This window comes from Cimex lectularius, unplaced genomic scaffold (genome assembly GCF_000648675.2).
Source record: "Cimex lectularius strain Harlan isolate CLEC.00 unplaced genomic scaffold, Clec_2.1 scaffold297, whole genome shotgun sequence".
In the NCBI taxonomy this organism is placed as follows: Eukaryota; Metazoa; Arthropoda; class Insecta; order Hemiptera; family Cimicidae; genus Cimex; species Cimex lectularius.
In genome coordinates this window covers 254667-270278 of record NW_019392866.1, presented here as the reverse complement: position 1 = coordinate 270278, position 15612 = coordinate 254667, and the positions used below count along the sequence as shown (strand labels likewise).

Below are 15612 nucleotides of genomic sequence, written 5' to 3'. Positions count from 1 at the left end.
TACAATTTTTATAAAACTGTTTTGACGCTTATAAATGACAAGATTTCTTTTTAAACTGAAAATAAAAAATCAAATTTGGCATATATTTAAAAATTTAATTCTTAAATTAAAATTATATACCAAAAGCCTTTTTATAGTTATTTACATGATTAAGTAATCGTTACAATGTAGTATACAGTCAGAATATAAATTGATTATAGTACAAAACATAAACAATTTAAAATTATAAAACATCACAACAAAAAAACATCAGTAGCCACCCGCTAAATCTCAAATAAGAGATTGAATTACTTATCTAGAGGAAATTAAGGTAATCAGTTACCTTGTAAATATTAGGGGAAAAGCGTAAAATGTTACATCAGCAGTGTAACATCCTTTGTAGAAATAAAAAAAATGGCTTTAAAAGCTATATAAAAATATAATTGACTTGCAACCCCAATAAAATTTCAATTCATTGCATATGACAAGTAATCAAAAAATTGAGACATCACACAAAAGACACCAAAAATGAAAAAAAAAACACGTGAACCAACCGTTTGTGTTGTTTAAAATTCAGTCAATACAATTCAAGCTTGATTTTAGTTTTTCAAAAAAGAAACAAAAAATGTGACCGGTCTATTCAAAACTTGCCAGGCAAATGTTGGTAACTTACTAATTCAACTATTTAATTTGTCTATATATAAACTTAAGGAGCTAATTTTAAAACCTATATACAGAAGCGTGCTTTTCAGGTCACGTGATCGCATGCCTCCTTCCACCTCGAATCTTGTTAATGAGGTTGCAGATCTTCAGTGCTGGTCCAAGTTTAAGCCCCATGTATTTCATCATCATGTCAGAGTTTAAAAGAAGAAACGCCTTGCCATCGATTTCCTGAAAATGTGCAAACATTAGAACTCTATCCATTAAAAAGAATGTAATAGAAGAACTGAACTTACGTGCCGCCTGAAAAGCTCTGCATGCACTGACAAAACGGGATCAGTAACTGTAATGTGTACAATTACATCTTCAATCGACCATTCAGCAGGATCGGCGGCCAACTTTGGTGGAATAGACTCCGTGGGGGTTGTTGAAGTAGCAGCTTCCAATTCAACTTTAGAAAAACCAAAACAAACACACTTTTGTTTAGTTTAACATATCAAAAGTAAATTGACTAATGGAAAACTTTTGTTGCTATGAAGTGCAAGAAGAGTTTTAATATATTATAACTTTCCATAAGTGATCATCACTCTGGAATGGGGTTTTTGTCCGCTTATTAGAAGAGTACACATCTGACCGAAAGAATCTTTTTTTCATACTCATCTTCGAATTGATGTGTCACAATCACAGCCTGTATACTTTTCCCCCTGGTGACCAGTCTCCCTTTCTTTCATTGAAATATAAATGATCTTTTGTGGATGGACCTTTCTTTATTTTCAAGCCTCGAAAAGTGCACACCCTTAACCTTTTTGGAATAGTGATGAATTATCTTGTTCAGGCTTGTATACTCCCCAGGACCAGTGATGAGTTATCCTGTCTTCGTGGATTTTAATCTTTTAGGAGTAGCTGGTCACTCATGGCATTTATTGGGCTAAGGTTGTATCCAATGTGTAGTACACACCTCGGTAGTGAATGGAAACCTACCACACATTTCCTTTCACACCATCATTATCTACATGCCTTTTCTGTTTACACTGGTAGTCTCTCCTAAACTTTTGTGAAATTGTGGTTTTTTTGGTCTCAACCCACTTCAAAAGGAGTTTCTTGACTTCAAATTCACACACATGTTGCAAGCCCCCCAAAAATCAGTAGTACAATAAGCTGTAGTATAATAATAATAATTAAATAAAAATAAAATAAAAAAGCAGTTCTTTACTTATTTCTTCAGGCGTCATATTCACCTTTCCGAAAAGGCTTACTGTGTGACAAAAAAATAGGGTTTTATAATATCATGTTTGTAAGAGAGGAAAGTGGTTTTTTTTTTGCCCCAAAATCAATTTTTTATTTTTTTATTTTCTCGCCTCGATCAGCTTCCTTTTCTTGTGAGGAGGTGTGTAACCTTGTAATAAGATGGATACATTTTTATTAGTTAAAAAAAATTGGTGAAAATCAGCAATGAGTGTTGTTACTACGAGCGTGTATTTAGTGCTGGGGATTAAGAGATAACGCGATCGCTTGGACCGTGCCAGAGGTCGCCGAAGAGAACAGTGCGGTAAACACCTACGAGTGGGCAAAACGAATAGAGATTCTTTGGAAAACGGCTCGTCCGGATTTTATTTTCCTTCGTGGGTATTTCCATTTTTGGAGTTTCCACCGGGCGCCTTCCTCACCAGACCACGGCGACGACGAGGACTGTCTGTTCGCGGTTTTCGGACAGGATATAGAGGCGGCCCCAATTCTCTGGAGATTTTCTCTTTATTTGGAGCGGGTTTCGGCAGGACTGGTGCCCAGGAGGACTCGGCGGATGGTTGTGGCTGGACCTGTGATTTCCAAGTAAAATTGTTGGTTTACGGGAAAGACTGCATGAAGAAGTGATTTTTGTTTGTTTTAATTTTAGCGATTTTCTATTGTTAATTTAGATGATTAAGTTTTAATTCTTTTAAGTTAGTCCAGATCTGGTTTATTGTTTATTTTATAGCTGGTTAAGGAAACAAAGTACTTATTTTAATTTCACTCTGCTTAGGAATAATAAATCGCCCCATTGTTAAGAGGATTCTCATTTCTTTTTTTTGTGTTTTATTTCCCTCCTTATATACTATAATCATATATATAATTATTATAACCTCCTTTTCTTTGTTTGGCTTGATTACTTTGCATGGCCAGGTACCTCGTAAATATATGAATAATCATTTAAGCAGAGGGAATTCGAATGCGATAAGGAGAAGGTAAGGTTGCTGATCAGGCCCCGCCGTGTTAGGCTGGCTTTATCCTGGCCCAAGCCTAGTGGCCTTGCCTGGAGTGCACCCCCCCATGGCGAGTGTCCGCCATGGAATAAAGTAAATCATTCATTTTTTTTAATAGAAAATACTACTTTCCTCTCATATATTGATAGTTTTGTTTATTTATTTATTTTTCTCAAATTTATTTAGAGTACAAACAAGGATATATTTTTTAGTTAAAGGAGTTCCCCATTACTCTGGACGCATAAAATGGGGTGGCGCCCAACTCACCAATATTTCTTTGGTTTTTAATATTTTTTTTTAATTTTTATTTTATTTTTTTAATATATTTTGTGTATTGCCCCTCCACTCTTACCCCCCCACTCCCGACGAGCTACCGGGATAAATTTTGCTCTGACCCGAAACAACTTTTGGGTGTAACAACTGTTTCCAGGCCCGAGCTTTGCAGCCAAAGGACATGCTATGATTTCTCAATTTCTTCATGTCAAAGTCAGCAGGTTTCTGGCTCAAATGGTTTCAAATTTTTTTTCAGGTGTAATTAAATGTAGTTCCTGTCTACCGAGGAATATATTTTTATTTTCACGGTTGAAATGTTAATAAACTTGTTAATAAAACTTAATAAACTGATTGTTTTGTATCGGGTGGATTTATCCAGTGTGTGGTCGTTTCTTTCTCCAACTATTTGTTCAGTTCCACACTTTAGCATGGGGTGTGCCAAGCCAATTTGCAGTTCCCACCCGATGGTTGTGATGGTACACAAGTCTTTACTATTGATTGTCAGCCTGTCCATTTTCTTTAAACTCCTTATGTCCTGGGTTACTTGTTTTTTAGCCAGAGCTGGAGATATGATAGGTATGGACCTCAGCATGGAAAATTGATGGTATGGGGCCTAGAGGTTCGCTTTCACTCCTTGCCGCATTTTTTGTTCTATTTAAGATGCATTGTGCAGCATAATTAGTTTCAGGATTTTTATTCTTCTAAATATCATTTGTTGTTATTTTTATTTGAAATTTTTTATTTTGTTATATTTTAAAAACTACATTAATGATTATAGACTTATTAGACCAATTAAATACATCCAGTGAACTTAAAAGTGAGTTTTACGTTAATCCAACAGAAAAATATTTAGAGTGAAAAAATGTAAACGGTCAAACTATAAACTATAATAAAAAATAAAACAGTACAAATAACCAGGCATAAATTTGGAATCAATCAATTCTCTTCAAAGTGTTATTGCATAATCAAATTTAATAAGTTGTAAGAAAAATTTACCTGGTACTGTTTTCCGAGGCTGTTTTACGACACAATGCTTGGTTATGCTGTCTGAAGAACTTTCAGCTGAACACCTTCTTTTGTTACCGTTGACTGTAACTGAATTAACAGCAGCAGTGGCCTTTCCAGGCGACGTTTTGCTTTCAACCGTGCTCTGAACTTGATTTTCTGGTGTTTCTAAAACACAAATTTTCAATGTAATGTATCGAAAGGGGACAAAAAGTTGAGATAAAACCTTTTTTCCTGTTGCAACATTTCTGGCATTGTGAGTTGGGAGACGGGGAAAGAAAGTTAGCACAGCAAAGCAGTTCTTCGCAGAGTAAATTGATTGTCGACCACATTTCAGATTCTTTGTTAATCGGGGCAAGTTGACAAGAAACTGATTTATTGTCAAAAGATGCTATAGTTTTTAAAAACAATTTTTTAATTAATAAATCAGTAATCATTTAGATAAACTGTTAAAAAATAATTTACCAGTGATAATAATTTTTCCATTTCCTTCTCTCAACATGTTAAAAACTTGCTTTTGGTCAAGGGCAGAATCAATTAAGTTCTGTATACACTCACGAGCGACTTTGTTTATCAAGCCTGGCCCAAACTGGCTTGGGAACTCTGACAGTTTTCGTGGATCGAGATACGGCCCACACCAACATGTAATATTAACGAAAATGCTGACTACAACAAATTTACAATAGAAAAAAACAATGAACACGACAAATTAGTTTAATTTGGTATTACTGTTTTTCCTAGGGATAAACTTATGCCGAGGCATTTTTTAAGTAGCAAATGCATGTTGGAAATAGATCGATTAATAGACTAAACAAGATTTATGAATCATTCTAATGACAGAACGTTCGGGGAGAAAATATGATTCAGCAAAACAAGTAAAAGCTATACGATAAGAAAAATAGTAATACTATAAGTACATCATTTATAAAAGGCAAGTTACCTGATGTTGTAACTTTGGTCGAAGAAGATACATTGTCTGATGATGTTGAACTTGGAGATATCGATGAAGGCAATGTGACAGGAGGCAGGGTCAAACCGGGTGAAGCCGCATTTGCCGAGTCGCTAGACATAATTGGATAACTGCACACTTTCGCTTTGAACCGACTTGGACCTGTTACACCTAAAAAGATATATTCTTGTCATTACAAATACTAACAGTGCTAGAGAAAAATAATTATTCTATTAACTTGATACATTTCAACATAATTAAATAAACAAAATAATGAATTTCCAGATTATACTGAATTTGAAGAGCAATCTTCGGGTAGAGTTAATTATCACAAAAAAATCATTCTTGAATTATTTAACAAGGCATCCTAATCAAAACCAATCCTTTCTGAAATTATTTTTTGTGAGCATAACACTGTTTTAAATTAATTTTTGATTTCTAATCTAAGAAAATTATTAAATACCAATACCACTGAGTTAGTATTGGGTTGTCTGGAAAACAATGCAGGTTTACGGTTGTACAATAAAAAGAATTAAATAAATTATTTTAATTTTTTTAAATAATTAAAATACCCTCTATCACTCTCAAAACATTTTTCCCAATGTGATGGTAACTTCTCTATACAAATTGAATTTTACGTCTTTGTAAACAAATCCTGTAAACACGTTTTCTAACGTCTTTTGTTCAATAAATTTTTTATGCTGTACAACATTGTCCAGGTATCTGAAAAAATAGTCAGTACGCAAGAGACCTGGAGGATAGAGAGGGTGAGGCAGAACCAAGATGCAATGGTTTTTGTGTTGTCACATGTGAGACATTGGGCCGAGCGTTGTCGTGTAACTGAATCGGCCTTTTCCAATTGACCAAATGTGGCTTCAATAATACTAATTTCTAGTGCATTGCTTCAATTTGAGAGCTATACATTTCAGCGCTGATTGTTTCACAAGAATTCAAGAAGCTGAAGTAATCAGCCCAAATGAAGCCCACCAAAGAGTCACCATCACCTTTTTTTTGATGAGTTGGATGCTTTGGAAAATGTGGTGTTGCTTCTCCTTTGTCGAACCACTGTACAGAACATGTGCTGTTATTAAAGAGAATCCACTTTTCATGAACAATTCTATCCAGAAAAGGTTCTTTTATTTTGGCAAAGATGTGTTGAGCAAACTTCATAACTTTTTTTTAAATCGTTTAATGCATGGGGAACTCAACTTTTGAGGTTTTTCATCTTTCCAATTGCCATGTAGTCAGCAATGGTCAATTTGCTAACTGAGATTCTCTGCACGCTTTTGAACAAAACTTGCGATTTTCTTCGACCAAACTTGCAAGAACATCATCTAGAGAAGAAATCCTTCTACGACCTTCTTTGCCCTCAAGACTAGTCTCCCTCTTGAAATTGTTTAAACAATACCTGAATGGTGCTCTCACTCACATCGCCCCAGACTTCATGTTTCTGGCTGTTTAGGCATCGTTCCGACTGAGTTTAAACTCGTAAAAAGAAATTACATGAAAATCATGTCATCAAAAGCACATTGACATCTTTCTAAAGACAGAATTATTCCCAATTAATGAAATGCTACTGAGATAAACATTTTTGTGTTGACATTTGTACAAAAGAATAATCCATCAATTTATTAAATAGAGGGGTAATTGAAGGAAAACATGAAAACCTGTATTATTTTCCGGACAACCTACTATATAATTATAATAAAGCAATGAGGCTCTTAGAAAGAAATCAAATAAGTTAAATTTATTTAAATATGTGATAGAATAATATAACTTTATATCAAATTTGGCAGAAAACAAAACTTTATGAAAGACAATTTGGATATTTGAATATCTTTGTATATAATTGTGAGCGTCCAAAACTCTGATCATAATTACAGCCAAACTGCTCCACGGATTTTTTGGCTTACATGAAAACCCTGACCTCAAATTTATTTAAAAAATTAACAAAACTATAAATTATTAATAACGAGGACGATAAATAATGTAATAATGGCACTGGAATTCAAACTTTGTTAGTCATCCGTCGGGCTTTGACCATTGTGTATGTCTCTCTGCCTTGCAGTTACACTTACAGTACTTTTTAGTACTAATATTGTGTTATTGAGTATTATTTTTTTATATTATTGGTGTTTTTTAATCGTGCATTGTATTTTTGTTGTATTAATAAGAGGCCTGTAAATAATCACAACTGTTCTACTGTATTATATTAGTGGAAATGTTCAAACCCGAGCAGAGCTTAATACTTTGATTAAAAAAATATATATATTTAACTCCTAAAATTATTTAATTATTTAACGCCTAATTTAACTCCCAGAAATACAAGTCAGTTTGGAGTTAAAGGAACTATAACTTAATTGTCCAGATTTTGTGAACAATATATAGAATTACAACAGCACAATGGCATCTGCCTCTTTTTCTGCCACAAGAAAAGAAATTCCAGGAGTTGAACTTTACTGTTTTAAAATCCAAGAACAGATTCGCCAATGCATATTTTGCCACATGAGAGTGAAGTTTCGTCATATGGTCAATTATATTTTATAGACAGCCCTTAGTAGTATTTTGGCTACAAACCCTACACGGCTGCAGCTCAAACCATGGAAGACGAAAGTTTTAAATAGACTTGCATTTTGTTGATAGTGTACCAATGGATGTGTGTAGATTTAACAAACATACATAAGAAATAACTGGAGTTTTCCATTTGTAGGAGTACCACCAGGCTATTGACATCATTGTGCACTATTGTCAAAACAGTCCAAATTTAATTTCTGTTTTAAGCCCTCATTTTGATCCCATATTGTACCCACTGATCTAACCCTGTAGTGAGCCCAAATGACCCATAATAGCATTAGGAAACAAAACTGTTATGAACTGCTAACAATGTTACACTTTACTTCCTAACGACTTGATTCTGACTATTGAACTGCCCCAACCGGCTATTAGTTTTGAAGGAAAATGAAGAGTTTTATAAAAAGTAAATTTTGCTTAATTAATTGAATTGAATTCATTACCTTTTTGACCTGGCGGTTGCAATGGATGACCGCTCTTGGCGCACCATCCAACTGGAAATATGTCTCTTGAATTATAATTGCACCAGTAATCAAAGGCACCTCTCCAGCCATCAAATGTAACGTATATTTGATCTCCCTTTTCAGCACCTGTAATCAACCATTTTTTTCTCTCTACTTCACTAATAATTCAAACAAATTACTTACCGACCGTAGCAGCACAAATGAGCTGGGGGTTTTTCCTGTCGACAGCTTCCAGTTTCATACCGACTTTAAACATGTTCGTCTTTGGAGAAGGGGTTTCCTTTTGGAATATTTTGGCGGGTGCCATTTCAGCCCCATTGAGAGTTTTCAATAAGAACATCGGCCAAGATGAAGCATTCATTCTAAAACCTGTAAACATCATTTTAAATAATTTTCATTGTTTGAAATACATGACACTTCTTTCAATACCTAGAGGTGGTTGAAGCATACCACCGTGTTTTTCGCAATATCCGATTGGATGAATTTCATTTGAATCGACTAGCCTCCAAAAATCATTTTTATTGTCACTTCCATCGAGCCTGAGGCGTAACCTCGGACCAAGCACTCCTACAACTGAAGCGATGCAAGTTGAAGTTAAATTTCTTGGGTCCAAAGCTTCGAGTTTCATGCCAATTTTAAACTCATTCGGAGGAGGAACTTCACTCTAAAAAATGTATATAAACATTAACAAACCTGTCAGTCATGTAAATAAGATAAATAAAATTACTTGTTGAAAACATTCTTGTGGAGCTGCAATACTGTCTGTCTCTTTAAGGTAAGCGTCCCAATCGAAGGTCTGGAATGGAACAAGAGGGAAAGACGGAGTTCCTGCAGGGGTGGATGTTGTGGTTGTCGACGATGGGGTAGCGGGCTGAGCCGAAGGAATAAATGCTGGAGTCGATGGTGCTGGTGGTGTAGCTACCGGGGAAGTCGGAGTCTGTCCTGGTGCAGGTTCTTTTTTAACTTTCTCCACAGGGGTATCTTCATTCCCTAAAATATATCACAACAATAAAGAAAAAATTTGTTTCCTTCAATTTCTAAATTTTACAAATACCTTCAAGTTTTTCTTCTGAAATTTTATTCTTGGATTTGTACCCTTCTAAGCATACCTTCGAACAAAAGTTCAAATTTGGAGAATCTGCTATTTCAAGTCGGATAGGAACACTCCTTATAACATTATCACATTGAGAACAAGCGCACTGGAAATAATATTATAAAATGCTTAATAAAATATATACTGAAAATGTATAATTATACAAAACCAATCATCTCTAACCATCCCTTACCCCAGAATATAAATGCAGAAACTATATTTTTGCCCAAATCTGTAGGAAAATGCTAGAAACAAAAATCATAGGAAAAAGGGTGGCATTGTGTTGGGTGAAAGGGCATGCAGGCTTATGGCAAAATGAAACGGTGGACGCACTTGCAAACATTAAAAAAGCCTTACAAACCACCAATAAAAATCACAATAGTGCTAATCAAGGTACACGGAAAAAATAAATAAATCACCAACCTAGTTAAATAAAAATAGTCAGATATATTAAAAATACTGAAATTATGTTTTTGTTAAGTTCTTGCCAAGAAAAATAATCATGAAATAAAAATAAATATTTTAACCTTTTCAGTTATTATGTTCAGTTTTGCACTTTGTAAATTGTATGTAAATGTAGTTTCTTTTTTTTACGATACAAATGGACACTTCTAACATTCTTTTTCCTAGTCAGTTCTCAGATTGTGATCATGACAATTTGATTCGGAAATGAGTGCAAAAAAAATTCATTCTGTCAGAGTAAAGATTGAAGTCATTCAAGTCCATGAGAAAGAGAAAATAAGTTTCGATGTTCATACGTTTGAATTCATTTTTTACTATCACTTCATAATTTCTCACATGTGAACCCTTCTAACAAGCGGACGACATCCAATTCCCAAAAAGTGTCCTCTTATCAGAAGTTTGACTATATTTCAAGGCAGCTAGCCTCTTCAGCATACACAATTTCTTTTCAATAAATCAGGTGGGCCTACAAATGGGGTGAGGCACCTAACACTATTGTGTTTCAGTGAAATCCAGTTGTGCAAAATTTTACATATGCATGAGTTCAATATTATACAAATTGAGTACATAAATTGAGATATTTGTTTTTCTTTTCCTTCTTATTTACCATTATGGTGTAGGTTATTTTGAAATAAGCTAAAATTAGAAGGAATAGTCTCAAATAAAATTCGGAGGGCAATGCATGGTAAATATGAGAATTCAGCCACTGCTCTGACCTCTCTATAACCATACATGGTTACAACTAAAGCCCAGATTTATAAGCAATAAAAATCCTTAAATGTGCACTAATAAAACCTGAAATTATGCCATATAATATACATTAAAAACGCCTAAACATGCTATATAATTTACACTAAAAAATTAAACTACACAGCATGAATGTCAGAGACATCACCAAACTAATATTATTTTTAAACCTATATGTATTGTTTTCTTTTTGGATTAATAAATATTCATTTTAAAATAAGTTTTGAAAATAGGTCCCTCAATACGAGGTCGATTATTCAAAAAGAATTATAACATTTTAGTTTATTTACGTTTTTGGTCCTGGATCGTTAACTGAAACTTGAATAAAATTTTAGGCTTTTTTCTCACGTTCTTAGTTGCCTAATTAATCTATATTTTTTAAGCATGTAATTAAAAAAATTTCAGGTTTGCAATAGCAGAATAAAATTGGAACCTTTGTACATGGGAAATATGGTTCGAATAAATAGATGATCACCATAGTCATATGTGTTGCAAACAGAATATACAACTGCAAACAAATCCGGGCCCTAGTTATAACAAATGTTCAAAACTGTCCATGTCATAACATCAAATACAAAACAGTTGATTAAAAATAGTAAAGTAATTTTTCTAAGACATTTGAATTTCATAGTTTAGTTGTTCCTGATCAAACTGGACTGACAAGTCCACCATTGAAGAGATATATTTCCAGACCAAAACATAGAGGATAATTAGAGAAAAATGATCATTAATGACATATATTTAATGACAGTTCAAAAAATCTCTAAACACCTACTGGATTGGTTTGCCCAAAATATGAATTCCAAATTTCTTATTGTAAATCATAGGATATAAAAAAATTATTTTGTAAATTTTATTGTATTATTTAAAGGCTTTTGAATATTAAAAAATAAATGATTAATTTAAATGTTATTTGTTTTCATAATAATTTTGAATATGTTAATCGAGAGACAAAAAAATTTCTCGGATACTTAGGTAAACGCTTTTGTTTTCCAAAGTTCCCTGTCTACAGCCTGATTCTTTGTTTACTTTGCGCAATATTCTCTTAATAATAATCACGTTTTGCTTAGTTAGTACAATATTAGCCTTCAATATGTAAATTCCGCAGTCCACTCACGGAGTAACTGTTAGATTATATAATTTATGTAATGAAGGAAAATCATTCCATGAAATAGGAATTACACTCAAAGTGACCCTCGACAATTCCTTACATCCTCTGCCAGTATAAGGAGCTGCTGAAAACAGACTGCATTAAGGCCAGCCAGAAAAATTAAACACCATCCAAAAGGGTGCCATTCTCAAAGAAGTAATCACAACCCATCAAAAAGTGCCCTGAAATTGCAGGTATTCTTTCACGATTATATTTCAGTTAACCTCAAACAATATGAAATCAAGGCATGCATGGATGCAATCCTAGAAAGAAACTCTACTTACTCCAGTTAGTTAAAGGCTACTTAAATGCAGCCAGATGTATTTTGGGAGACTCTTATTTTTATCAATAAGAGCAAATTTATGTCTCAGCCAAGGAAATATTTGAAATTAAAGAATACACTACCAATGGTTAAATATAGGGGGCAGTGCTTGTTTGCGGCTGCCCATGCTATAGAGGAGTTGGTAATTTACACATAATCAATGTGATCATGGACCAATACGACTACGATATTCTAAAATAGATTTTAAAGTAAAGCACTAAGTATCTACAGAGGGATAACGTTAATGATGTTTTACTCGCAGATATACCAACAGCATCTACAAGATGGTGACTGATATTTTGGGAATAGGTAATGCTACAGATTTTCGTAAATTAAAAATCAAGGCTGTACAAGTTATAAAACATCCAGACACCAGGAATTGCATGAAAGTGACTTTTCAAAAAGTGTATGGTGATTAGCACTCTTAACATGACACGCAAGAATGGCACAATTACACAGAAGACAAACACTTTGAGCCTACATCACACTAGACCGCATCTCACGATTTCTAAATAAAAATTAAAATTGTAAATTAACATTATTTATTAATTTTAATTTTTGTTATATGTGACATATCTATTTGTATTTAATTCACCATTAGCCAATTCATTATAAATAAAAATAAAAATTATTTAACAGGTTTCTTTTTTTTATGTTGCACTAAAAGTGAAACACCTCTACCCACATTGCATGGCCACTTCGATAATCAACGCAACAGGTTTTTTTTTGGTGTAGCAACGAAAAATGAAACACAGAAAATAAACAAACTCAAAAATGAATAGGGATATTGCCAATTTTGTAGCATTTACAACAAACCATTTTTATTTTATTTTTATTATTAACTGCATTAAAATTTATTTAGAATGATTATGTTTTTCCTGAAGGAAAATTAAATTATTATTGGGGACCGCGGTAGCCGAGTGGTTAGCATGAGAGACTCTCACGCTGCGGTCGTGGGTTCGATTCCCACCGTCGCCTCTGGCCCTTTTTTCCCGATAACCCCCCCCCCTAATTTTAACACACATATAAGAATTGTCACCATGGCTAATATGCTAGATCATAACGCCAAGAAAAAAAAGAAAAGAAAAAAAATTAATTATTGGATTTTGAAAAATAACCAAATAAAAGGTTTTAATTCTATAATTTTGTTTACTGGGCACAAATTTTTTTTAAACAATTAATACCATGTATAATGTCCTGTAAAACCACTGGGCACCTGTTACGCATACTGTTAATAAGATTGTCTCTAATTTCATAAGGAATTTCTCTTGAATCTTCCTTTCACCCATGTAAAGCAGGAAATATGATCTTTTTCATGTACTTTATTGAAAAACTTTTGGTTCCAGTGTAAACTACCATTCAAAGAGACCTTGACTACTTTCAATTTTAAAATAGAATACTTCAGTGGCAAAGTATAAAGTTTTGAGATCAGGATGGTCATTTTACTGAAGGATAATCACGTACAAAGCCGTAACAAATAATATATAGGAAAAAGAGAATTGATTAAAAATGAAATATGGATATTAAAATTATTAATTAATTTAAACAATAAATACATGAAAGCTACAAAACTGATCTTGTTTACTCAGTTCAGATTTGTATTAGAGAGGTAATAACGGGTAAGCTCTTTCACTTGTGAACATAAATCAATACATGAACATACTATAGGAATACAAACATCAAGATGCAGCATTGAACATATTATCATAATATAATAAATAACAAGTAATTCTATTATATAGAAATTTATACTAGAAATTACATACTAAAATGTAGCTGGAACTCGTACCCACTCAAAGTGCAGTGAAAGAAAAATGATCAAGAAAAAGGACAAATACATTAGATAGTTTGGTTGGAAATATAACAAGGATAATTGTTAGAATCAGTGACTACAAATGATAAATCCTCATAAATATATTGATATAGTAGCTAAAAACTTGGAATCTCGGTCAATTAAAACAAAAAAGTATAACAAATGAGCGCAATCGGTTATGACACAAACCCAATGCTTAGATAAACACATAGACTCAATCAACGAACACGGTTAACTGCGGAAACACTCCTGGTCGAAGGATCCAACAAGAATAAACGTATCAGGATATTCAGATCGATCCAATTTATTTGTAATCAGAGAACTATCAGATCATTTAAATCTTTACACGAACTAACATATCTGATATCACTAAATTGCAATAATTACAAAAAATTGCTTGTTGAACGCTCTTTCTTATTTATCATTTTATTGGATTGGAATTCAATGTTCAATGTGGGTTTTCATTAAAACGCTACGAATGTTTAATTTCTAAATTATTATTTATTTAAAGAAATGCAATTCAAACAGTATTGGCATATTCAAGAAGGTTCTGTACTATTTCTGACAACTTGGCTTTAATCATTTGCAGTTTTTTTCCCCCCAATGTACAACCTGTATATCATGTTTATTGATTTATCGTTTCAAATAATACAAAGGTTTGCCTGGTTGATAAACTATTTGCCACAAAGTATTCAATGAGTACCTCAGACAGAAGGATTAAAAAAAAAAAAATGAGGGAACAATGGAACTCACTCTGCACACAAACAATCTAAGAACCTTGTAAAAAAATTTGGAAAGAAAGAAGTAATAGAATGTATCAAAGGAAGTAGGAAAAACTGTGAATCCTAACAGGATACTGCAAACTAAACAGACATTTAAAGAAGATTGGTATAATCCAAGAGGGCACGTGCAGTTCCTGCAAAGAAGCAGAGGAGACGGCAACACGAACTGTGGTGCCACACTTGCCCACAGGAGGAAATGCTTTGGGATGTACAATGTGACTGTAGAACAAGAGATTCAACCACTGAAACCGGGCCTACTAATCAGGTTCCTTGATGAAATATGACTCACCGGTGTGCATTAGGCACAGAACAGAGGATACAATAGCTCTTAAAGGGTATATTACACCACAACCAATACATCTATCAAGTGTAATGAAGCTGTAGTATGTGTTTGGGTACTAAAAATTCTTATCAGTTTCAGATTTAGACACAATTTAACTTGTTATGTCAGTGTAGTGTTTTATATAATATATTTTTTTTAATGGTACCTTGTGATATCCCTTGCGGAATTCTGAAAGGCAAGTTTCAGAGCAGAACTCTTTTTTTCCGTACTGAGTCGGCAGGATGTACTTCAGCGACACTTTCGTCTCCGAGCACCAGTGACAGCTCGGTTTATTTTTCGCAGGCCTCCCTTTAGAACATAAACAGAAGGGATAGAACCAGTTTTATTTTGTGATTTTATCAATTGAATTAAAAAAATTTATATTATTAAAAAAATTGATTCGGGAGGGTAAATACCTCTTCCTTTCGTTTGGCCGGTCGACATTTCGATAAGCCGTTCGCTCGATTCGGATATCCAGGCGAGCCGCCGATTAAAAATTCATCGGCCGAACGGCACGGCGAATTGATTAATGTCGTGGAAACGAGGCGTTGAAAACGGCTTCCACTCGAATTCGGCTCAACGACCAAAGCATCTCAGGGCCAAGGGCCTTGAGGAAGAATAATACATACAGGGCGGAATCGCGTTTCTCCACCTGACGGAGATCCGAGTGTGCAGCCGAAGCCGAACAATAACAATAAACTTCAAAACTTGGACAAATTCTGTCCAGTGTTGCCCCTTGACACGTGTTGAATAAAAACTAAGATTTTTAAAAAACCTCTA

At 33.9% G+C, this 15612-nt stretch overlaps 1 protein-coding gene across 1 annotated transcript; it reads right to left on the bottom strand.

Moving 5' to 3' along the window:
• Positions 1-541: 541 nt before the first annotated feature.
• On the bottom strand, positions 542-15551 carry LOC106665269 (polycomb protein SCMH1). Its single transcript, XM_014391590.2, has 13 exons — positions 15249-15551; positions 14999-15141; positions 9196-9340; positions 8869-9131; positions 8571-8805; positions 8325-8510; positions 8121-8267; positions 5098-5277; positions 4623-4823; positions 4384-4548; positions 4149-4325; positions 936-1090; positions 542-870 (listed from the first exon to the last, which is right to left on the bottom strand). The coding sequence occupies exons 1-13, from the start codon at positions 15274-15276 to the stop codon at positions 733-735; spliced, it is 2163 nt and encodes a 720-aa protein (XP_014247076.1). The 5' UTR covers positions 15277-15551; the 3' UTR covers positions 542-732.
• Positions 15552-15612: the final 61 nt, after the last annotated feature.